This window comes from Leucopleurus acutus (genome assembly GCF_964270905.1).
Source record: "Leucopleurus acutus genome assembly, chromosome: 12".
NCBI lineage: Eukaryota > Metazoa > Chordata > Mammalia > Artiodactyla > Delphinidae > Leucopleurus > Leucopleurus acutus.
The window spans coordinates 56,850,916-56,877,602 of record NC_139154.1 but is presented as its reverse complement, the minus strand read 5'-3'; the positions used below and the strand labels follow the sequence as shown (position 1 = coordinate 56,877,602).

General features: G+C 35.3%; 1 protein-coding gene across 1 annotated transcript in view; it reads left to right on the top strand.

Moving 5' to 3' along the window:
• PRKD3 (protein kinase D3) overlaps nt 1-26,687 on the top strand; it is a 77,387-nt gene that overhangs the window by 34,477 nt on the left and 16,223 nt on the right. Inside the window, exons 3-12 of the mRNA XM_082852124.1 lie at nt 3,493-3,631; nt 5,165-5,296; nt 6,076-6,233; nt 11,675-11,867; nt 14,889-14,966; nt 17,651-17,834; nt 19,133-19,256; nt 21,466-21,543; nt 22,725-23,001; nt 25,849-25,901. Coding sequence (XP_082708250.1) covers nt 3,493-3,631; nt 5,165-5,296; nt 6,076-6,233; nt 11,675-11,867; nt 14,889-14,966; nt 17,651-17,834; nt 19,133-19,256; nt 21,466-21,543; nt 22,725-23,001; nt 25,849-25,901 — 1,416 coding nt within the window. The remainder of the gene's footprint in view (nt 1-3,492; nt 3,632-5,164; nt 5,297-6,075; nt 6,234-11,674; nt 11,868-14,888; nt 14,967-17,650; nt 17,835-19,132; nt 19,257-21,465; nt 21,544-22,724; nt 23,002-25,848; nt 25,902-26,687) is intronic.

Here is a 26,687-nt window from a genome sequence, read left to right as displayed (position 1 = left end):
TATTCAAATAATTATTAACAGGGTTTTATTTTTCGTTTTTTTGTGGGGTTTTTCCTCAGTACAGTTGTTTAGGTTTTTTAAAATGTGTGTTTATGTTTTATTTCCTTGTTTTCTTCTTTTTAAATGTTTAATATACTCATGCCTCAAGATTCATAATATTTTTAAAGGTTGGCCACAGTGTTTCCTGATGTTCAGTGACAATATTTAATATTCTCTCTGGCTTTTCTTCAGGGCACATTTTCTTTTACTTCATTTTGTGGGGACCTTTGTTTTCAGAGAATTCCTAAATATCCTGCTAAACACACCTGTAGATCATAATTATGAATAGCAGAAATCTCTTTTTCACAGGCTAGTTATTACATTTCCTCCCCCTTGGAATTCTGTAATTTCTCAATTATATAGATGAATCTAGTGTGTAAACATTTGCTAGAAAGTTACTTTATTCCTTATCATCACTGAATGGTACACAAATGCTTGGTACACAAATGCTTGGTACACAAATGCTTATTTTAAATAAATATTCTTAATACTCCCTATAATTCTTTTTGTTTGCTCTTTAGTCTCTTAATAATGCTAATATGACTTCATTGGGTCATGTGTTTATCAAGATTATTTTATATGTATTTTTTCTAAGACATAAATTTTTTATTTTAATATTTTTCCTCTCTCATTGATGTGTTTATTTAGTTATTTAGTTATGGGGACTTTTAGTTTGGTCAAAACAGTATAAGTGATCCATATAATTTACCAGAGGTAGTTTCTAGAGGGAAGTGTTCCTTGTTGTCTTGCTTTCCATCTTCTTACGGTAAAATCCAGACCCTGATACCTCTTTCCTGACCGATAGCTTCTGCCTTCTATTTAGGGGCTTGCTCTGTCTCTTCTTGTTCCAGTTCCTGCTACACAGTGCTATCAGCATTATCCCTTTAAAATACAGATTTGATCATGTTACTGCCTTATTCTGGAACCCCTTGTCTCTCCCCCTTTGGATATAGAATAATATAAACCACTAGTGTTTCTTGATCATAGTGGTTAGTTTTTTATAAACATCAAGTAATTTAATTTTGATAAGAACCATTTAAAGTTAATATTCCTGTTGATCGTTGAGAGGTTAAGCAGCTTATGTAAGGTGCTGTAGTTGGTAGGTTGCAAAGCTTGGACCCAGCTCTGTTGATTCCAGGCTTCTCTGTTTGTATGGTCCCTGTTGGGCTCCTGTGTACTTTTTTGCCTTCTTTCTACCCACCCACTTCATTCTCCAATCCTATGGGTCCACTGACTTACCTTCTCTCATTTACCTTGTACTTTCTCAATGATGACCCTTTCACTTTCACTTTCTACCCATGGAAACCTTGCTTCTCTTTATGATTCTGCTCAAATATCACTGTTGAAGTGATTGTCTACATTCCCAGTTAAAGTTTTTATTCCCTCTTCTAGAATTTTATTTTTCATTCTTGGCATTTCTCTTATCATGTTATATATTTGTTTTATTTCTCTTTTTACTAGATTGTAAGCCCCTGGAAGGCAAAGACTGACTGTCTTACCTTTACAAACCATAGGGCCTTACACTTAGAGGATGTGAATTTTTTAAAAAGTGAATTTTTAAAATGAGTTTTATTCATACAGATATTTTGTTAGAGATTTTGTAAAGATGGAATGTGAAATCCTTTTTATTAATCCTTAAGAATTATTGAAGCTAAGTTATGGGGATGTTTTACTTCCCATTAGATGTTTTCTAATTTAATAATAACTAAATCAAACTTAATAACATTTCAATTTTAAATTAAAATTTAATGAAAATAATTTTGATTCTATATTTTTACTCTTTTCAAAGGAAGATTTTTAAGCTGTTAGAGATATGTTTAAAGCATATTATGAGGTTTTATAAATGTTGGTAACTCAAATATTTGAAAAGAGAATGAGCATTATAAAAAATCTAAATATTTCTGCACTTTTTCATTATTTACTCGGTAGGTTTTTTAAAATGCAAATAAACTTTAAAATTTCTAATTAAGTCATTATTTTCAATTCTTAAAAATTCAACTTTTTCCCAAAAAATTGAGACTCTTTTAGAGATACATGTAAGAATTTTTAATGGGAAAATTAAGGTCACAAAATAAGATGAAGCTAGGTTGGTATCTGCACCTAAAACATATGCCATAAGATCCTAGACTGATGTTAGAATTAGGCTACAAATTAGGCTTGGCGTTTTGCAGTGGGCAAAGTAAACAAGAAAACATGATTAGTTACATGATCAAATTGTTCATATTATAAAACCAACCAGAGAAATTTCTTTTATGGGCCCTCACAAAGAAGGGCTACTATATGAGGTAGGTGAACCATCCTCAGCAACATCCCTGCAAAAATGCATTTACAGTTTAGTGTGACAGATATATATCAGGCTGTTCAGTGCAGGACAGTGACATACTGTATAGTGCATTAAAGGATATTCTGTGAGGAGTCAAAATAAATCAGTGAGTATACAGTTTTGAAATCAGCTAAAGAAATTAGAACTGTCTGCAGCAGCATTTTGCAAGGTACTGATAGTTTAGAAAATGGTCTTTTTAAAAATTGTTTTAAAAATTAAAGTTATTTTGTAAGGCAAGTACTTAAAGTTGTCTCTTAAACAACTTTAGTAACTACAAAACATTTTAGACTCACACCTTCATATTTTAGTCCTTGGTATACTAATCCCCAAAGTGTCTCAGTAATGTAGTCACAAAATGTAGAAGCCTTGAAATATTTACACAAAGGGCATATGTCAACAGATCTGTAAGTCCTGCTCTGGGCAAAGATTTTTTGAAAAGAAAGCTACCATAAAGAATCATGTATTTGTAATTACAGTGAGTATATTAAAGAAAATATTAGATAAATGCTAGGAATTATAGGTCCATTTGGCAGAAATGTAGGAATTGGTACTCCTGTGACTGTAGTTTGGGAATTATTGATCTTCTACCAGCACTATTCAATAGAATTTACTGTGATGATGGAAGTGTTCTGTATCTCCACTGTCCAGAATGGTAGCCAGTAGCTGAGGTGGTGATTGAGCACATGGAATGTGGCTAGAGTGACTGAGGAACTAAACTTTTAATTTTATTTAACTTTAATTCAATTTAAATAACTGCATGTGGCTGGTAGCTAGCCGTATGGGAAGCTCAGTTCTAGAGGACAGGAAAGACTGCTTATCTTTCAGGCTTTGTAAGAGAAGCACTAAGTTCAAGATTGTATTCTCCATCAGTAACTGAATAAAGAAATTCTGTACTTCTAAGAAACACATGTTTTAAGATAATCAACGATTATTTATATTGCTTACTTTTATATTTTTGAACTTGAGAATTAACCAGGATGCACATGGTTGATCTTTTTGGATATTAATAGAATTGTTAGCAAATAGTGTTAGGCTAAAAACTACATTTAAAATTATTTTATAAGGTTGAGACATTTACTTATAAAATTAGAAAGCTGTAGGTATACTGATATAGGACCATTTTCCTGCAGTTTCCAGAGTGTGGATTCTTTGGCATGTATGACAAAATTCTTCTCTTTCGCCATGACATGAACTCAGAAAATATTTTGCAGCTGATTACCTCAGCAGAAGAAATACATGAAGGAGACCTAGTAGAAGTTGTTCTTTCAGGTAAGTAAATAGTTTATTTTGTTGCCTTTCTTTTCAACGAGCCTTATTTTTTGCATTTAACTAAATGCTGTGTTCAATTATACTTTGTACTACAGTTGCTTACTTCTTTCATCTGTAATAATGGTTACTATGTGATTTTTACTTTCAGGAAGGTTATATCACAGATGAGAAAGTAGGAAAATAAGCCCTGAATTACTTATTTCAGTGTTACTAAGCTAAGGGAATTATCAGTTGAACCAGAAGAGGAATATGTTCATCTCTTGAGTCAAAGAAATAAAACAATTACACTGAAATTCTGGTCCCTTTCCCCGTTTCTTTGAAGAGCATAGAAGAGAATTAGGGTTCAGAAAAGAAAATGAGAAAAAAAGGAGAAATAATGAAGATTTGGAAGAGGAAACTGCAATACTGGTTGATTCCATGACTTAAATAATGCTCCTTCTCTTTTTGTTCTCTGTGGACATTTTCTTATTCTCTCCTTTCCTCTCTCACCCATTCTTGCCATCCATTGTCTTTAGCTCCTGCTATTATCTCATCCAACAAGTGGGCAGGATTGTTAGTGAGAAGTGTAAAGGAACAAAGAATATATATAGTAGGCCTGCAAAACTTCTTGTTTGGCAGCAAAGGAAAGAGGGAGGAAGAGAGGAGAAGGGGAGGGAGGAAAGGAAAGAAATGGAAGAGAAAGAGAGGAAGAAAAGCTAGTCAAGAGTCCAGAGTCCTGCCACCATTTTTTTTCCTCTTCCCAAATTCATATTTGCAGCTTGTTCTTGAGATCCTCTCTGACTATCACCTTTCCTTATTAGTCTCTTATCCTTCCCATTCATCTTCTCTGCCACAACCCCAAATTCTATACACATCGCAATCCTTGTCTTTCTTTTCACTCCAGAGGGGCTTCACTCCCGGTCCTCCCTGGAGGTCATGCTCACATCTATTCCTCTCTTGCCCTGGACCCTACATCAGGCCACGGGGATATCCACTAATGACTTGCAGGTAGTGTTGAGAGGATGTCTGATGGTGGTTGCGTCTGCTGCTGTTGGCTTGCCCACAAAGGGGAGAAGAGTCTCTTTATCCTAACCACTAGGACTCTGGAGAACAGAGTGTATCCTGGGATCCTAAATTAGAACTGAGTGTGTTTCCCACAGAAACATTGCTATAACTTAATGTTAAGTTCTGCAATTTTTTTTTAACTTTAGTGTTCTATTTCCCAGTACATTATAAGTTAAATAGTTTTAACTAGCTAAAATAAATCTTGACAATTATTTGCAATGTTACCACTCCGAGAAAATGCTTTTGGAGGTCAAAATACCTACCTATAGACCTACTTTTGGAGCTCAAATTATTTGAATTTGGTGAAGTTCCTAAAATAGAGTTTGAAAACCACAATATTAGCTGCTGAAAATAATTTATTTTTATGGTCAGATGAAACTTTCAGAAAAAAAGATTCTGTGTACTTTGACAAATGAATATGGTCAGTGTTCTTAATCTCATCACAATTACAAGTACCGGGTTTATTTGAATATTTTTCTTTTTTAAAAGCTTTGGCCACAGTAGAAGACTTTCAGATTCGTCCACATACTCTCTATGTACATTCTTACAAAGCTCCTACTTTTTGTGATTACTGTGGTGAGATGCTCTGGGGATTGGTACGTCAGGGACTGAAATGTGAAGGTATGTGTTCTAAATTTTTGTTTCATTTGAAATAGGATTTCACATTTGCGTTCAGTAATCATCAATGAAAAAACAAGATCATTGGTAGTGACTAGGTAGTACCCAAGGTTTAGAATTGGAGAGGGGGTGGGATGCGGGTGCACATTTCTGATTAGTCAATAAATATTTTCTGTAAAGGGCCAGAGAGTACATATTTTAAATTTTGCTGGCCATGTGGTCTCTTTACAATGACTTCACTTTGCTGTTGTATTGATAGCATGAAAATAGCCATAGACAGGTTGTAAACAAATGAGTATGCTTTGTTCCAATAAAATTATTTATGAACACTGGAATTTGAATTTAATATAATTTTCACATGTCATACGAGTAATATGGTACACAGTCTACAGTTTGCTGAAGTTCTTTAAGCCAGAGGTTCTCAAACTCTGTCGTGTATCAGAATCACCTTGAGGACTTGTTGAAACATACTTTGCTAGGCCCCATCCCCAAAGTTTTTGATTCAGTAGGTCTGTGGTGGAGCCCAGTAATTTAGATTTCTAGCAAATTCTCAGGTGCTGCCTTGAGGAGCACACTTGAGGAAACCACTGCTTTAGCCAACTTAACCTTTCTAAATAACCTTTCTACACGTTTCCTATTCTTCTTAGCTTGTCATCTGGGTTCTTCATTAGGATAACTATTGCTGCCAGAGAAAATAAATAAAGGAAGCACCTATTTTTTTATGTACACACTTACATAGTAAAGTTAAAAAGAATTTTTTTAACCTTTTAAAATATGTTTAGGCTGTGGATTAAATTACCATAAACGATGTGCCTTCAAGATTCCAAATAACTGTAGTGGTGTAAGAAAGAGACGTCTGTCAAATGTATCCCTGCCAGGACCTGGCCTCTCAGTTCCAAGACCCCTGCAGACTGAATATGTAGCCCTTCCCACTGAAGAGGTATGTATTCTAAGGTAATAGAGGGCATTTTACTACTTACTCCTTACGTTTCTGCAGGATATATAACATCATCTTAAAACATAGGTTATATACTGAAAAATAGTAACATTCCTACACTTAAGAAACTTAAAACGTATTACTGTAGACAGGGCTTACCAATAGTCATGAATTGCATTTTGTATACTTTGTGATAACCTTATCACTTGGACCATAAGATCAACCTCCTAACCAGTATCCCGACTCCTGGTCTCCACACTTCACTACAGCTTAATATACAACAACTCTGATTAGATTACTCCCCACTAGGACACCTTTATATATTCTATGTTTCCGACAGTCTGTAATATTCATCATTCCTGGAACACACCCTTTCCCCCCTACATTTGCTCTTTTTGGTATCTATCCTACATGCTTTTTTCCAGACCTAGCTCAGCAGCTACCTTACCTGATTCCCCTTTACCTAGAAGTTACTTTTCTGAATGACATAGCACTTTTCAAATCTCCCTAATGGTGTGTGTAGCATTCTACCTTAATATCATAGTGTTTGTAGTTTATGATCTATTTAGAGAGGACAATATTCACGACTTTGTTTGCCCCATCATGCCCAGCACCATACCTTGTACTTCTGGGTACTCACTCATAAATGAATGAGTGTTTGAGTGACACCACTGATCACTGATCCTTAATATTCCAGTGAGGTATATTAGTAGATCTCTATACCATGAGACCGCTGGGACTCAGAACAGTCAAGTGACTTGACTGAAGTCACAGAGCAAATTAGTAAGCAATATTAGAATTCAACCCAGATCTGATTATTTGTAAATCAATGACTTTTCCTCATATCTTGTACCCCTCAAGGGTAAATGTAGTAGATCAGGGAAGAAAGAAATAACCACCTATTCATTTGGTACTACTTAGAATGACTTCCATCTATACATTACAATCTTAACATTTAGTTATTTCTATAACCCCTTTGGTCTTCTATATATTAATGGCAAAATCAAGTCTTTGGGCTGTTGTCTTGACACTCTCGTCACAAGATTTTGCTAAACCGAGGCACTGGAATAAAAGCTTCTGAAATTCTTTCACAAAAATCCCATATTTCCATATTGCGTAGCCCTACTATGAGATTTTTAAAGTAGAAGAAGAATGCTGTAGCATTAGGAACTGAGAGCAAAGAGTTATTATAAACACATACAAAAGCTTGGGGAAAGATTGGTAATAGAAAAGTTAATACATTTTATACACAAACTGCACAGGAAACTTAGCTAAGATTGGGAACTGTAGGATGAATACATGTTGTTTTGAGAACCCCACAAATGATACTGGTGTGTCAGCCATACCCACTGAGTATTGCAAGATTAGGAAATGGCAGGACAGAGCAGATGAATAATGTATTATTCATTCATTTATATTTTATCCCAAAGATGAAACTTCCTTAGGGAAATACGAGAAGTAGAGTGACATGTTTGAATTGGTTAGATTGTGCAGAGTATTTTAGAACAAGTAGAAATTGTAGAGAGGAATCTCAGGGTTACATTTGTCAGTCCAAGCGTGCAGTCTCAAAATTATGAATAAGGTACAGTAAGAGAAGAGCTGAGAGCTCATGGAGGCAAATCAGAGGGAAGAAAGAGTAGTAAAAGAGTATACTCTAAAGGAATGAAGGAGATAGCAGTGTGGAGCTGGGAGCAATCTGAACCTGAATCTGAACCAAGTTTAGAGAAGCACTAACTCTAAGTGGCTGCCCAGTAAGAGCCTCATAACTTCTCAGGTGCCAGTCTTCACGCTGGCTGCTTCACTTAGCTTTTCTGTGTAATCCTCACCACTGTCCTGGAAGGTATAGCTGTTATCCTGATTTCGTATGTAAGACACGAGGAAAAGTTTCTAAGGAGTCAAGATATTAAACTTCATTGACTACTAGATAAGAAAAGGCCAGTTGGAACAGAAGCCTTTGAATCTGACTCTGGGGTTGTCATCGTTTACACGTAAGAAGGCAGCTTCTGTTAGTTTCTGAAGTCAGTCTAAAGGGAATCAAGTAAAGAGATGGAGAGGCAGAAGAAGATAGACTGTTCATTGAATTTGGTTAAAATGGAACCACTGAGATTAGAGAAACCAGAATTGAGTGATGGCTATTTGGAGATGAGAGAGATTAATGTTCATTGCAATGCATTTGGGAAGGTTTTTTTTTTTTGGCCGTGCCGCACAGCTTGTGGGATCTTAGTTCTCGACCAGGGATCAAACCCACGCCCTCAGCAGTGAAAGCGCAGAGTCCTAACCACTGGACACCAGGGAATTACCCATTTGGGAAAATTCCTGAGGGGTAGGACAGAATCAAAGTAGAAAGAAACTCCTGGGCCTAAGTGTACACATAAAAGTAGAGATATTTCTTTCATTGAATAATGTTCCAAACTCAAATATATATAATTGGGGAATTGCCCCCTTTAAATGCTTCTATTGCCTTTATTGTTTTACATGATTGAGAGTTGGCAATATTGTTATGAAGTTTTTGTGAGCAATACTTGAGGCAAAATTAGTTTAAGCCCACACTGTGGAAATAATTACTTCTAGAAGATTTCTGGCTATACATTAATAAGAAAGAAATAAGAGTTTAAGCTAAGCAGTAATTTGTAAAGAGAGACATTAAAGCAAAGTAAGAAAAGAACTTTCATTTAATTCTAGTTACTCTCATCTGAGTGCTCACATTTTAACCAAGTGCTCTAGGTAATTCTACCAACATTCTCTGTCCTCCAAATTCTGGTTAAGTCCTCTGTACGTTTCCTGCCTTCCTCACTAAATAGACGGTAAACCACTGTTACTGGTAAGATTGCAATATGTGCCCAGGTATGCTGGGATTGGGAAAAGGTTAAGAATCACTGGACTGGGCTTCCCTCGTGGCGCAGTGGTTGAGAATCCACCTGCCAATGCATGGGACATGGGTTCGATCCCTGGTCCAGGAAGATCCCACATGCCGCGGAGCAACTAAGCCCGTGCACCACAACTACTGAGCCTGTACTCTAGAGCCTGTGACCCACAACTACTGAGCCCGCGTGCCGCAACTACTGAAGCCCGCGCACCTAGAGCCCATGCTCCACAACGAGAGAAGACACCGCAATGAGAAGCCTGTGCACTGCAACAAAGAGTAGCCCGTGCTCACTGCAACTAGAGAAAGCCTGCACGTGGCAACGAAGACCCAACACGGCCAAAAATAAAATAAATAAATTTATAAAAAAAAAGAATCACTGGACTGCTATGTGGAAGACCCAGGTCTAAGTTTTGATTTTAATACTAATGCTTTAGTAGTATTAATCCCTTTGAGCCTGTTTTTTCGTATGTAAAATAGGGCTAATAACATAAATAACTACTTGTACTAGACATGAAAAATTGGGTGGCTCCTACAACCACAGTCCCCTGAGTCGTTCCTTATAAACATGCTCTGTACCATGTCCCTGATATCCCAATCCCAGCAGGACCTGACAAAAGGCAAAACTGGCTAAATCAGCCTTTCCATGTTACATGTTTTAAACTTGAGACAAACTGAGTGGTAGAGGCAGAAGCAAGAGAAGCACAGTGTTGAGTCACCACTAGACTAGCGGGCCAGGGATGAGCAAAAGCTTAAAGCATCTGTTTCTGGTTCCCACTGGCTGCTTTATCAGCTCTGCAGAATCACTGTGGTGCTCCTTTTGCTGAGGGTGGTGTGTAAATGGAGAAGGGGTGGGCCACACTAGAGCAGGATACCTTAGACAGCTGAAATATGTAAGTTTGGTTCGTGTTTTAACATTCTTTTTGTACTTTCCTTTTTTTAAAAAATTTATTTATTTAATTTATTTATTTTTGGCTATGTTGGGTCTTCATTGCTGTGCGTGGCCTTTCTCTAGTTGCAGCGAGCAGGGGCTACTCTTCATTGCGGGCCTCAGGCTTCTCATTGTGGTGGCTTCTCTTGTTGCGGAGCACGGGCTCTAGGCGTGCAGACTTCAGTAGTTGTGGCTCACGGGCTCTAGAGCACAGGCTCAGTAGTTGTGGCATGCAGGCTTCAGTAGTTGTGGCTCGCAGGCTCTAGAGCGTAGGCTCAGTAGTTGTGGCGCATGGGCTTAGTTGCTCCACGGCATGTGGGATCTTCCTGGACCAGGACTCGAACCCGTGTCCCCTGCATTGGCAGGCAGATTCTTAACCACTGTGCCACCAGGGAAGTCCCATCTTTTTGTACTCTTCTTAAACTGCTTCATAATTTTCTTTAGAACATTTCTGGCTACACTTTAGTGAAAAACTACCCATCAGAGGCTGTATCTGTGTTATTTTTATAGTGCTGTCCTCCAATGGTCAGTCCTTTTCTTTTTCCTTCTTCCTACTTTTTTCAAAAAAGCCTTTTATTTTCTCCTCCCCTCATTTCTCCTGTATACTTCTCTATCTCTTGGTTTTTTCTGGCTTCTTTTGCTTCTAGTGGTTGAACATATCAATGTACCATGACTCAGCTTCTCTGAGTTACAGACATTACCAGTTATAGAAGGAAGTTCTGGCAGTGAAGATGCAAGCAGCTACAACAAAATCTGTTATACATCTAGGTGGTAGTTAGGTATTTGGATTTTGTTCTTGAGAATATAGACTGTATTCATTTTCATATTTCTGATATAGAGCCTGGCCTGTTATAATCAGTGAATGCTGAATTAATATGATGAACCATATTCATCTGACCTATAATTTAAATTGATTATTTCCTTTGTATACTTAGAAAAGTTCATAGTTAAATAATCCATTTATCCCTCAGATTACACAAAAAATTTTAACCAACACCACCTTTAACTTTCCTTTTTGCTCACCTAAGAGAAAAAACCCAAATAATTGGAAAATACTTAAAATATTAAGGAACTTCCTAAAGCATAATTACTAAGGGTAAAGTTGTTTTAGTTTGTATCTGTCATTGTTTGTATCATCAACATTAATTAAACTTAGATTTTCACATGCTTGTTTTAGTATTTGTTAAAATAAATTAGAAAAACTAAGGCTCGTTTCAGAATGTTTTCAGACGTTGTATTCAGTAACTCAGCGTGAGCAGCACTAACATTTTCTGAATTTACTTAATTTTCCTGTGACTAATTTCTTGGTAAGGTTTTTGAAGGTATTTGAACATGTTATAAATTCATTTTAAGTTCTGTTTTTTATTTGTAAAATGTCATATGTGCCTGGAAATAATAGTTAATCAGTGAATATATGTATGTGAGGATGAAAATATCTTTTTGTTTTCTAGCATAAATAATAGCAAAAAAAGTCTGCACTTTTCTCATTCAAGGGTTGGTAAGCTAAGCTTCCAAAGGAAACTGCTGAGATGCACATTTTTAGGTTTTTGGCTTTAGTGTTTGAAATAAATGACTTTTGTGGTCAAGCCCTGATCTTAATACTTTGTTTTTAATATCGACTTACACTTATAGAAATTACTTATGTTTTAGTCACATGTTCACCAGGAACCCAGTAAGAGAATTCCTTCTTGGAGTGGTCGCCCAATTTGGATGGAAAAGATGGTCATGTGCAGGGTAAAAGTTCCACACACATTTGCTGTTCACTCTTATACCCGTCCCACCATATGTCAGTACTGCAAGCGGTTACTGAAAGGCCTCTTTCGGCAAGGAATGCAGTGTAAAGGTAGGATTGGATGTTTTTCTTAAGTAAAATTTATATTTGTTTTTGTTAGCAAATACAGGTTTAAAATATTTTTTATTTCAGAAGCATTAAGCAGGTACCTGTAAATTGGGCTCATACTTAAGAAAGATAAAATTAATATGCATGCACCTGCATGCGACGACTAGTATCTGCAGTATGTGTATTCTGTACCAGGAGCTGTGCTAAAGAAAAATTAGAGTATAAACAGAAAAACTAGAATTTGGATCTGAGGTGTGGCTGCTTAACACTTGCCAATATGGAACAGTTAGTAAGCAGATAAGCTAATATCTGACCTTAAGTCTTCCTAATTTCAAAGCCAGACACTACCCAAAATATAAAATAATGCCCTCCTCTTGCCATTAAATATTCATACACACAAACGCACACCAACATATTACAGGTGTTTTGTTGTTTTTGTTTCTAATTACGTAGCTATGGAGCTGTACAAAAATTGTCATTCCAGACAGTAGTCACACTGAAATAAGCAGACTATAGTAGAAGCCAGTGGAATTGTAATGGGGACCACCTGTATTTGGATACTAACCCAGAACACTATCATAGTATTCCAAAAACATCTCTTAATGAACTAGGTTTTTAATAGAACAATGGAATAAGTTTTTCCTCTAGTTACATAATGTTTTAATGCTTTTTAAAGATGCTTTTATCTTTTTATCACATATCTTCTTCTCAACAGTGCTACACAATTATGTGAAACCAAAATAGAGTTCAAATATGTTTTAAGGCATTGAGCCAGGATAAGACATAACTAATTTGTCTATAATCTTATGTACTTATTTTTCATGTGATTATTTTAATAGTTCTTGATACTATACTTTTTATATAGAACTATTTGTGGAATTGAATTACCTACTTTTATCTAGGTAAAACATTACAGTTGAGATCTTTGCAACAATAAATCCTGTTTACAATGTTGAATCAAATAATTATATGTAAATTTAACTTAAATATATAAGAAAACTTTTCTTGGCAATATATGGCTACATAGGATAGTATCAAATAGAGAATAGGTTGTACATTTGTTGCCAATATTTAATAACCATCAGGCAGGCTTAATTAAATGTTGAAATTTTATTTCAACAGCTTACTTTTGAATATGAGTTAAAATATAAATTAATACTTTAAAATATCAACACTAAAGTGGATTGGCAAGCAGCCACTAAGGAATGTTTTGGGAAAGAACATTAAGAACAGATGTACAAATTCTAGCCAGCAGATAATTTTAGTAAAGGTAGTAAATAACACCGTTCTGCTGAGCAGAACAGAAACATTCTAAAACCACATGCAAAAAAATACAGTATTTTATAAAGGAACTAAAATAAATATGTAGATTAATGAATTTTGAAATAAAATCAGTGAACTCTACCACTGGGTTATTAGTTTAACTTCTTAGAGCTCTAAAAGAATAATGTTTTATGCTTATATTGGTTCAGAAAGTATCAGGTTATATTTCTCTTTAAGTATTTTAGTTATCTATGAAAAAATCATAATTTAATTTAGGGATCCTTGTATTTTTATAATATGAATTAAGATACTTATAAAGTAAAGTAGTCATTTTCATTCACTTGTCAAGCTAAGAAAAAAAAAGTAGTTAAGATAAAACAGTTATGCTGGAACGTTTAAGAAAACATACAATTCTAAGAACAGCAGTTCATTTATTCATTCATCTGTTTATTTTCTACTTTGTTATGTTAAAATTTCAAGGCAGCTTATATAAGCATATATAGAATAAAAGAAAGCATAAACTAATTAATAAAAACATAGGTAGGAATATGGAGAAGTATAAATGCCTGTCATTAGAACCTACATACTTGGCTGCAGGTGGGCCACAAATTTGGCTGTATATTTCAAAGGGAAAGGGAAACCTTGTTATTTTCAGAATTTGCAAATCTCATGAGATAAAAAACTAATTATTTAAGATATATGCAAGATATTAATATCATATATGAATTTCTTAGGGTCTCTTATTTTTAAAGACATTACTATATAATGCAAGTTTTATCCTCCACCAAAATATTAATTTCATGGTGCTTTTTCTTGTAATGACCTTTGCCCTGTGCTATTGGCATGATTCCCAGAATTTTCTTGAATCACAGGGGTTACAGAATTATTCTAAAGCAGGACTTGAAATTATTTTTACCCATTCATTGTTGGTAGAAGTATTTCGAAGGTTGTGTTAGACAGTAGTTACAGCAGTGGGTCTCAATTTTAGCATTAACTAAAGAAGTCATTAAAGCACACATTTCTCAGCCCCACTCCCAGAGTTACAGATGTTAGGGGTAGGGCCCAAGAACATGCGTTTCTAACAAGTTCTCAAATGATGCTGCTACTGCTGGTCTGATGGCCACAGTTGGGGACCACTGAGTTACACAGTAGTATGGTACAGTTGGGATCTGACACTGATCTGCAATGCAATCAGCTCTGAGGTTCTTGCAGGCTGAACAGAGCCATTTTGTAATGCAGGTGAGAGACCTTGTGCATGAGAAGCTCAGGCCTTCCTTACAGGGTTGTATGGGAAAGCCCTTACTAATTCCTAATAAATGGTTGTAGAATTGCAATCCCTTTTCTGCATGTGCACCAGGTCCTAATAATTAGGAATTGAAAGTAAGTGCCTGACATATGTTGGAAAGGAATTTAATCAGCCTGAGAAACTCTTAAGGGGTATGTGGAAAGAAGAATGTGAGGTAAGGGAAGGAAACATGGAGCTGCAGCAACATTTTGGCAAAGTGTTATACAAGTAGTATAAACTTCATTTTACAGATATAGAAACTGAGCCCTGAGGGATTTAACAACTGTTTAAGAGGTAGTGTCAGAATTTGAAACCAGACCTTTAATCCAAAGCCTGAGTTCTTAGTAGAGGAAATCTTTATTATTTCATCATCATTATTAATAATACTCTGTGTGTGAGTAAAGAAAGTCTTTAACCATATTCTGATACTGCCTGACATTTTTATATAAATTAATAAGGTGAATATTTTATTTTAGATTGTAAATTCAACTGCCATAAACGATGTGCATCAAAAGTACCGAGAGACTGCCTTGGAGAGGTTACTTTCAATGGAGGTAAAAGTCCTTTTCTTAATTTCCAGAAAAGATCACAATTCTTTTGTGTATTATCTTTGTATAAGGTTATATTTGCATATTTTATTTTGCTTACTTTGTTTTTTAACTTTGACTTTTTTCTGATTTAATAATCAAGCAAAATACGGAGATCAGTAACAGTATACTTTTAATTATACCTTTCCGTCTTACCTTTAACCACCTACCACTCTGTAGTCTAGTGTGGCCAGTGGTGCTGCATATCCTCTTTTATCTTTAATACTTATTTTATAACCCTGCTGTTCTTAGAACTATTTCATATTTCTAGTATTTGACTGCTTACTGTATGCCAGGCACTGTTCTAAACTCTTTACATATATTGACATTTAAACCTAAGAACAACCTTTTGAGATAAGGACTTACAGATGAGTAAACTTAGACACAAAAACATTAAATTAAATAACTTGCCCAAAAATACAACCAATAAGTGGTAGAGTTGGGATTTGAACCCATATGGTCTGGTTTCTTAGTCCATAGTCTTTTAGAACTTAATGTACTGTCTCACTTTCTCTTTCTCCATCAAATAATCATTAGCGAAACATTTTTGCTTTTTACCATTTTTTTTTGTTTTTGTTTCGTTTGTTTGTTTTCTCCTTTCAATATTATATCATGCAAAGTGATTACCGTTTTTGGAAGGAAGGAGTAATGACTCTAAACTTTCAGCATAATTTTTCCGTAACATTTACATGACTAGTAAAAATTGAATGTAAGTAGTTCTGTAGAAGAAAAGCATAAGGAGTGGAAATTAAACTCCTTAAGAATTTAACATTTTCTCTTACGGCATGTTTTCTGTGGTTGCTATTTAACACCATTGACAGAGCATGATTGGTTTTCTCATTTCAGTTGCTTGGAATTGATGCAGTTTTTCAATGATTAAAGTCTTTTCTAGATTTATCTATTTCAGGTATTTTTGTACTTCTCTACCTTTTGACAAATGGATATGAAATACTATTTTATTTATTTTAATGTGCGTTTGTCTTTATATTAATGAGTTTGAGCATCTTTCAGATGTTTACTGGTTAATTATGCGTTTTTACCCTATAAGTTACCTGTTCATATGCTATATATTCTGCTAATTCTTTGTCAGCTTTATTGAGATATGATTTGTATACCTTACAGTTCACACATTTAGTTTATTCACAGTTATGCAGCCATCACTACAATCTAATTTTAGAACATTTTCATCATCCTGAAAATAACTCCATACCTATTAGTAGTCACTTCCTATCCACTCTTCCCCATTAGCCCTGGCAACCACTAAATCAGCTTTTATCTCTATGGGTTTGTCTATTCTAGACATTTCATATAAATAGAATCAAACAATGTGTAGTCTTTTGTGACTGGTTTCTTTCATTTAGCATAATGTTTTCAAGGTTCATCCATGTAACATGTATCAATACTTCATTCTTTTTTTATTGATGAATAATATTCCTCTGCATGAATAGACTACATTTTATTTATCCATTCACCAGTCAGTCGATGGTCCTTTGAGTTGTATCTCCTTTGGAGCTATTATGAACAATGCTTCTATGAACACTTGAGTACTGATGAGTACGTATGTTTTCCTTTCACTTGGGTAGATAGCCAGTAGTGGAATTGTAGAGTCATATGGTAACCCTGTGTATAACATTTTGAAGACTGCCAAACTGTTTTCCAAAGCAGCTGTACCATTTTACATTATCACCAGCAGTGTATGAGGATTCTAATTTCTGTGTATCCTGCACCACTTGTTATTGTCTGTCATTTTGATTATTGCCATCCTAGTGAGTATGGAGTGATGTCTCATTGTTGTTTTGATTTGCATTTCCCAGATATTGCATATCTTTTTATATACTTATTGGTCATTTTTACATCTGCTTTGGAGAAATATCTATTCTCGTCCTTTGCTCATTTAACTAGGTTACTTATCTTTTTATTATTGAGTTGTAAGAGTTCTTTAAGTATTCTGGATACACGTCCCTTATTTGATATATGATTTGAAAATGATTTCTCCCACACTGTGTGCTGTCTTTTCACTTTCTTGAGGTATCATTTGCAGCAGAGAAGTTTTTAATTTTGATGAAGTCCAATTTATTTATTTTTTTCTTTTGTCACTTAGGTTTTTGGTAGTATATCTAAGAAGGCTTTGCCTAACTCAAGGTCACAAAGATTACTCCTATGTTTTCTTCTAAGAGTTTTATAGATTAAGCTCTTACATTTAGGTCTGTGATCCACTTTAAGTTAATTTTTATAATTGGTTTAAGGAAGAATTCCAATTTCATTTTTTTTGCATGTAGATGTCCAGTTGTCCTAGCACCATATATTGAACAGACTATTTATTCTTTCTTCATTGTATTGTCTTAGACCCTTGCAGAAAATCAATTGACTAGATGTGTAATAGTGTTAGCTAATCTTTTACTTTGCTTCTAGTATCTTTCGGCATGTCAGAATTTAAAATTATAATGCAATCAAATTAATTTTCTGCCTTATGGTTTGTACATTTTATATTGTCCTAAGAAATATTTCTTTATCCTGAATCATAAAAATATTTTTCTATATTTTCATTTAAGAATTTTAAAACTTTTTTTCACATTTAATACACTGTCTCTGTTTAGGTGTATTGATATTCCATTAATATAAAATTCTGAATTCATTTAAAACTTTGCCAGAACCTTCTACTCTGGGAACAGATACAGATATACCAATGGATATTGACAGTAGTGACATGAACAGTGATGGTAGTCGGGGCTTGGATGACACAGAGGAACCATCTCCCCCAGAAGATAAAATGTTCTTCCTGGATCCATCTGATCTTGATGTGGAAAGAGATGAAGAAGCTGTTAAAACAATCAGGTAACGTGTGTGTAAGGATTGCAAGCTACTTCCAAATGCAGGGTCAGTCCAAGAGCTCTGTTAAGAAAGAACAAGCCACATCTCTTTAAGTGGGACCTAAAATGTAATTTAAAATTGGTTAAATTGTGCCTAATACTTTTACATGTACCACAGTATTTTTCTGAAATAAATTGTATTACTCTTGCTATCCACTCAAGATGGGAAGGTATGAGAATCCTGTTTTCTTAAAGAGGAGAATGCTTTATTTAAATAGAGTCTAGATATGATATCTAGCTGTAGAGCATCCACCACAAAGTGCCAAAATTGAACCATCAGTTGAAGCAACCAATTTCTTCACACAGGCAGATTACCTGATGTTGGAAACACCAGTAAGAATCTATATCTGAGAATGTTGCACAAAGATGATGGTGATGAATTTGGGGACAGTTTTCATATTACAATTAATCTATTAGCACTCTGTAAAAATGCTACCAGATTATAAGACTTAAATATCTTCCTATGTTTATAGAAATTCAGTTTTTTATAGATACAGCCTATAGGATATACTACTTTGTGATAAAATTTATCATGCTGCCTAGGGTAGGAAGATTTCTAGCAGCAATCCCAAATGAGACCCTCTCCCAGGCTCCAGATTTTCCAAATGGGGAGGATTCTTTCTGCTCTATTCATTGTTTTCTTTTCTTTTTTTAATAAATTTATTTATTTTTGGCTGTGTTGGGTCTTCGTTGCTGTGTGCAGGCTTCCTCTAGTTGCGGTGAGCCGGGGCTACTCTTCATTGCAGTATGCAGGCTTCTCACTGCGGTGGCTTCTCTTGTTGCAGAGCATGGGCTCTAGGCGTGCAGGCTTCAGTAGTTGTGCATGGGCTCAGTAGTTGTGGCTTGCAGGCTCTAGAGCGCAGGCTCAGTAATTGTAGTGCATGGGCTTAGGTGCTCCGCGGCATGTGGGATCTTCCCAGACCAGGGATTGACCCCGTGTCCCCTGCATTGGCAGGCGGATTCTTAACCACTGTGCCATCAGAGAAGTCCCTCATTGTTTTCTTATGTTTTGTGACCCTCCAAAAAAATGTGATGACAAATAATGATGACTTACAGTATTACCTTAGTCTTTTGTAAATTAACTATGTATCATCATAACAGGATTAATTTATTTTCTTCTTCTTAAGCCATTGTTTATCTTCCTAAGATATTTTGAAGAATTTTAGCTTAATTATCTTTAAAAGGGCTTGATGAGCTTACAGTATTTATGATTTTTTAAGTTGAAGTTGTAAATATTTGTCATAAATTTAAAATATTTTTTAGTCCATCAACAAGCAATAATATTCCGCTAATGAGGGTCGTACAATCCATCAAGCACACAAAGAGGAAGAGCAGCACGATGGTGAAGGAAGGGTGGATGGTCCATTACACCAGCAGGGACACCCTGGTCAGTAATCACAGGCATTTTATTATGGTAGTGAAACTTTGTTATGTGCTTTATTTTGTGCATTTTTAAAATCAAAATGAGAATGAGATATATATTAAGACATCATAGTACTGGAACTATCATTACATTTGTAAAGAGTATTTCAAAGGTGGAATATTTAATGTACTATTTTTATAAACTGGTAGAGCAGTAGAGATTCAAAGCGGGTCTGGTGGTATAACACCAAATGCACAATCTATGAAAGAAAGAATTGATAACACTGGATTCATTAAAATAAAAAACTTCTGCTTGGCAAAAGACAATGTTAAAAGATTGAGAAGACAAGCCACAGACTTGGAGAAAATATTTGCAAAAGAGACATCTGATAAAAGACTGTTCTCCAAAATATACAAAAAACTCTTAAAATTCAACAGTAAGAAAACAAATAACCTGATTAAAAAGTGTGCCGAAGACCTTAACACGTACCTCACCAAAGAAGATACTTAGATGGCAAATAAGAATATGAAAAGATGCTCCACATCATATGTCATCAGGCAAATTAAATGCAAATTAAAACAGTGACATACCACACACCTGTTAGAATAGCCAAAAACCTAAACACTGAGAACACTAAATTCTGGCAAGATTAGAGCAACGGGAACTTTCTTTGACTGCTAGTAGGAACACAAAAATGGTATTGCCGACTTTTGAAGACAGTTTGACAGTTTCTTACAAAACTAAAATGCTTTTACCATGTGATCCATATGTTGTACTCTTTGCTGTTTACCCAAAGGAGATAAAAACTTATGTTCATACAGAAACCTGCATATGGATATTTATAGTAGCTTTATTAATAATTGCCAAAAACCTGGAAGTAATAAATGTCCTTCAGTAGGTAAGTGGATAAATAAACTGTGGTACATCCAGACAATGGAATATTATTCAGCACTAAAAAGCAATGAATGAGCTATCAAGCCATGAAAAGACATGGAGGAATCTTTAATGTATATTACTAAGTGAAAGAAGCCAATGTAAAAAGATTACGTACTGTATGATTCCAACCACATGATATTCATTCTAGAAAAGGCAAAACTATGGAGGCAGTAAAAAGATCACAGTTAGGGGTGGAGACTTGTAAGTATGAATAGGCATAACACAGAATTTTTAGGGCAGTGAGAATACTCTATATGATGCCATGATGATAGATACATGTCATTATGCATTTGTCCAAACCCATAGAATGTACAATACCAAGAGTGAACCATAATATAAACTGGACTTTTGTGATTATGATGTGTCAGTGTAGGTTTATCAGTTGTAACAAATGTGCCACTCTGATGAGGGGTGTTCATGATGAGGAGGGTTACACATGCATTGGGACAAGGGAGTATATTGGAAATCTCTGTATCTTCCCCTTAATTTGCTGTGAACCTTAAACTGCTCCAAAAAAGTAAAGTATTAATTTTAAAAAATGATTTAAAGACATATGTAAAAAAAAAAATTCTGCATGGCAAAGAACAAAAGCAAAGACAAATGACAAACTGGAAAAAGTATTTTCAACTCATATTCTAAACAAGTGGAAAAAAAGACCAGAATACAGTAGAAAAATGGGCAATGAATATGAACATTCACAGACAAGGAAATACAAATGACTTTTAAATGTAAGATCTTGATCTCGTTTTTAATAAAAAATACAATTTAAAATTTTACCAAAATACCAATTTTTATTTAGCACTGTAGCAAAAGATCAAAAGGTCTAGTAACATGCTGCATTAGTGAAGGTTTGAGCAAGTTAGGCATGTTTGCTGATGAGACTGTAAATTCGATCAAATCTTGTGCCAGATAATTCAACACTGTCAAGTAAAATGACATGTGCATGTATCTTTTGACCCAGTAAGCCAACCTTTAGATATTTAACCTATAGGTAAATTACATATCTGTGTGTGTGCAATACATATGTATCTGTGTATGCACGCATAAGATTCTTGCAAAGGAATCCCCAAAACCTAATAACATTGCTTGCCTGGAGTAAGGGTGGGAGTGAGATAGGAGTGATGATGCAAGTATAATTTTCACTATATATCCTTTTAATTCTCCGAATTTTGAACCGCACGAATTATAAACCTATTCAAAAGTACAAACTTATGGATAGAAATGAAAGGGAAAGGAAAGTTCAGGCACTTTGGAGGAATCATTACTTTTGAACCTCACAGTTTTATGCTCTTTATAGAGAAAGAGGCATTATTGGAGACTGGACAGCAAATGTCTAACATTGTTTCAAAACGAATCGGGATCAAAGTATTATAAGGTAAAGATTTCACATCTTTAAAAAAATACGTACATTAAAATATGTTTTCCAAATATATCCAAATAATATTTATTAATTGTTATATTGGCTTATACCTATTACAACTGTTCCTAATGTAGTTTATAGAAGTCACTGTTAAGTTCCTTGTTGAAGCAACTGTCCTCTACCCCTCCATTTCACCCCCCATAACAGCCCTGCTACCAAAGGTTGTTTTTGTTGCGTGTTTGTTTTTGTCCTGTCAGGTTGCTGCTGCTTATCTTCTGGGTACCAAATGGTCCTCCATATCTGTGGATGCCTAACCATTTTATACAATGGACTTGAGCATCTGTGGATTTTGGTATCCACGGGGAGTCCTGGCACCAATCCCCCTTGCACACTGAGGGATGACTATACTATGATTTAGATTAGACTGTTAAGAAAGTCCCATGATCATTGCTGGTCCAGAAGAGGCAAATGTGGTATTCGGCATTTCTCCCATCTTCCATTTTACCTTAGACCCCAGTTCTTAGATGCTTCCTTTGGCTCTTCTTTTCCTTTGTATAGTCCTCTTTGCTTGACTTGCTTCACATTTTGCCGTGTCACAGACTGACACCCAACAAAATTGTCAGTGTAGCAGTTGTATCAGTAAGAAAAAGTATAGAAACTAGTGAATAGCTTTGAACTGGTTGGGTTTTTTTAAATAAGTTTTTTGCTTTAGGAAGGGGACTAAACATAAATGATTGTTACAGTTATAGACAGAACCAAAATGGAGTGCTTGAATAACTTAACACTAACATTCTTCTTTTGCTGCTGTTATTTCTGTTTCATACTCCTTTGGGGCTGTATCTTGCAGATAGCCAGTAGAGTAGTAGCTGTTGAGTTGATTCAATGAAAACTGGGAAATGACAAGTGTAGTGGCAATTGCCCTCCTAAATCCTTTCCTTCCTTTCATTCTAATGATCTGCTACAGGCCTGAATCCCTAGCTTGATTATTACACCCCATGCTCTGCCTCTGGCGTTGATGGACATGCAGATCATTCAAAGCAGATACCATCATTAAGACTTGACTGTATGTCCCATGTGTCACGTACTTGTGTTTGTCTTAATGGTATTCACTAGAAACACATATCTTTGATGTTTAGTGTATTTGAAAATTAAAAAAAGATGTATTCATATTTTATAATGCTTAATTTTTGCTTCAGGAAATTCCACTTTCAGAGATTCTTCGCATATCTTCCCCACAAGATTTCACGAACATTTCACAAGGCAGCAACCCACACTGTTTTGAAATCATCACTGATACTATGGTATACTTTGTTGGCGAGAACAGTGGGGACAGCTCTCACAATCCTGTTCTTGCTGCCACTGGAGTGGGACTTGACGTAGCACAGAGCTGGGAAAAAGCAATTCGCCAAGCTCTCATGCCTGTTACCCCTCAAGCAAGTGTTTGTACTTCTCCAGGGCAAGGGAAAGATCACAGTAAGCAATAAGCTTGTTGATGGCTTTTTTCCCCCTTTGGTTCTTAAGCATTTTGTGGGTGTAGTTGTGTTTCTGTATTTATTTTTAATGCTCATTTTAAGCTTCATTTTTAGTAACCAATACCATTAGTTAATTCCTTTATAAAATTATGTTGGTTATAGTATATGTATACAATCCCCAGAGCTAGGTTCCAGAGTCAGTGTCACTACATTTAAATTCTGGTTCTGCCAACCTGTTATGTGATCTTAGCAAGTACTTTCGTTCTCTGTAATAGTACCTACTTTATAGGGTTGTCAGCATTAAATGAAAGAAAACCATAAGGTGTTGAGTAAACTACTAGTATTAGTATTTTGCTTCATGGTGGGATTTTCAGGCTATAAAGTGTTACAGTTCACATAGGAAATCTGTGAAGTCAGAAATGCTGTATTTCTTTTAACTGAATTAAAACATTCAGAAACATTAAAAAAATATTGAAACACATGTCCTTTGCACTAACAAAATTTATAAAGTAAAACCTAAATTTGATAAAGGTTCAAGTGAACACTTAATCAGAAAGCCATAGTAAAATGTCACTTTCCCTTCCATTGGCATTATTTTGTTTATGGGGAAACATCATTCATTCATTAGACAAATAATATTTAAATTGAAAGAGGTATCAACCATTTTCTTTTTTTCTTCTTTTTTGGCTGCGCTGCACAGCTTGCGGGATCTTAGTTCCCCGACCAGGGATTGAACCCAGGCTCCGGCAGTGAAAGTGCTGAGTCTTAACCACTGGACCTCCAGGGAGTTCCCTCAACCAGTTTCTAAATGTTCTTTATTTCAGTTCAGCTATGCTACTTGGTATGCCTGTTCTCGGCATTATGCTACGCCCTGAGCTAGAATACGAAAGAAACACAGAAAATTTAAAAGCTACTAAGGGAAATAGGACATAACGTATATAAGTGTTAGATGGTAGCATAAAGCAGTAGAGTGCAAAAATGAGTAGTGCATTTCTCGAGGAACTCAGATATGGATAGGAAGAGTAAGCAGAGACTTCATGATAGCGGAGCCTGATTTGAACCTTGACCTTGGATCTCAAGTAAGTTAGGATAGGCAGAGCTAACCTGGGAGGGGTGGAGGGGGTGTCACTGGTGTTGAGGAGACAGGTGTGATCAAAGGGATGAGGGTAATGACCATGAAAATGCTTGGTGTTGAATGTTGATTCCTAAAGGTTGAATAAATGGATATCCACAGTGCTTCTTAAATTTGAGGGGATTTTAGACAGAACTGTCTAATATTCTAATTAAAACCATGGACCTTTTCCCCCAGAAAATAATGCGGGCACATAACACACAAATTTTATATATAACTGGATTTAGGGACCTTCTCAAGCCCATCCATGGACCTCTTCCCTAGGGTTAAGAGTCCCTAAAAACAGGTTGCAGAAGGGCTAAGAGTGAGAACTCTGGAGGATGAAAGCCCAGTTCTGCTGCTTTACTAGCTTCATGATCTTGGCCTCTTCTGTTCTCTAATCTGAAAGGGAAATGATAATAAATGCATATGATGCACTTCGCATCATTCCTGACCCATTAGTGAAACTATTACTGTGTTGCTGCTGCCGCTGTCCTTGTAACGTGGCTAGAGTAGAGTTCTCCTGGGAAGCAACAGAAATTAAAACTGGGTGAAGTTAGACAGTGGAGGCCTTCGAAAAAAAATAAAATATTGACTTAAACTAGGAAACTGGAACTACTGAAAAGCAGAGTTTTAGGCTCATTAATTTAGTTGATGCTGTGCCTTTTATGTCTGTTTCATTAATATTTAATTTTTGGATTTTTAAAAATATTTTAAAATTGGCCTAATATTTTAAAATGGAGTTTTTCCACAGTCATCTTACTTATTTTTGATGTGTAGTTGCTTATATTTCCTTCTTAATGAAGTTTTACATTTTTATATTTGGGATTATGAAGGAAATTTCATATCTTTGAGTTGTCACTGAGATTCTAGATTTTTGACAACTAGTCTCTTGCTTACTTTCCAAATTTCCCTTTTTCCTTTTTCTTGTCAGTTTCTTCCTTTGTTTACCAAAGTAATACAGACATTTAAACTTTATAGAAATATGTAATATGAGAAATTCCTCCGTATACACATGTGACACATGCCCCTATTCCCAATCATGTATCTCCCCCCTCAGAAAACCATTATTAATAGTTTGGTGTATATGTCTTGATTTGGGGATGGTTTGTGGGGAGGGGAGTCTATACTACGTTGTTACAATTTTATTTTCACACAAAAATGTATTATACATTTTTGTCGTAAAAGATGTGTGATCTTTACAACTTGGTTTCATCAACTATTTTATATCAGATATATTTCAATGTCAGTATATAGATATGTTTTTATTTTTTATTATGACAGTAATACTTTTTATGCATTTTTTAAAATGCAAGCAGTCTAAAAGTGTATAAAGATTAAATCTTTGTTCCTCAACCCCACCTCTCTCACTCACCAGAAGTAATCATATTTTGTTTGTTTTCGATTCAAATGCCACTACACTGCCTTTTTAACTTAATAATATCATAAATAGCTTTCTGACTCAGTTCTTATAGCCCTACATCCTTAAATGTTTAGATAGTATTCTTTTGTATGGACGTATCATATTTTATTTAACCAGTTTCCTGTTGATGGATTAGTATTGTATATGGATAAATTGTTTTTTTAATTTTGTTTTAATGAATGTAATTATATTAAGTGTATGTTAGCTAGTTTTTAAAATTTAGTATATTGTGAGCATTCACATGTCAGTAACTATTATTACTAAGTTATGGACTAACAGGTTTTTTTTCCATACATCATTCTTATATTTTACAGAAGATTTGTCTACCAGTATCTCTGTATCTAATTGTCAGATCCAGGAGAATGTGGTGAGTAAACATTACAGCTAAAATATGCAATTGGGTGATTAAGGAAAATAAAATGTGAAAATCTTATTAGGAAAATAAGTTTATAGCCCAAAGTGTTGCGCAGTTTGCCTAAAGACACTAGGCTAGGCTGTGTGGGTGATAACTTCCCTGAGGAGTTCTGCTTTATGAAGGAAACTGAGGCAGTTTCCTTTTAAATTATGAAAATAAAGTTAACTTTTTTTAAGTGACATTAGAATATCACAAAGTGATAGACTAGTTCAAAGAGAAGGGAGAGGCTACTTCTTTCTGGGTCAGAGCCGGGAAAGCTTCTCAAAGGAAGTACAACTTGAAATATGCCTAAGAGGATGGAAAAGAGTTTTGACACAAGTGTTGAGAGGATATGGTTGGGGGAACATTTCATGCAAGTACAGAGAAGCAGGAAATGCAGGATTTTAAGGAAGAGTCAAGACTCACTTCAGCTGGTGTATGTAGGTACATGTGGGGGATTACAGTACGGATCAGCGTACTTTCTATAAAGGGATAGAAGTAAATATTTTAGGCCTTGCAGACCATATACAGTTATGAACTCAACTTGGCCGTTGTCATGAGAAAGCCGTAGGCAATACTTAAAGCAATAAGCATGGCTGTTTTCCAGTAAAACTTTATTTGTGGTCACATATATTTGAATTTCATATAATTTCATGTTTCACAAGACATTATTATTTTGATGTTTTTTAACCATTTAAAAATTAAAACTGTTAAAAAAAATTAAAACTGCTTTTAGTTCAGGGGCTGTACAAAAAGAGG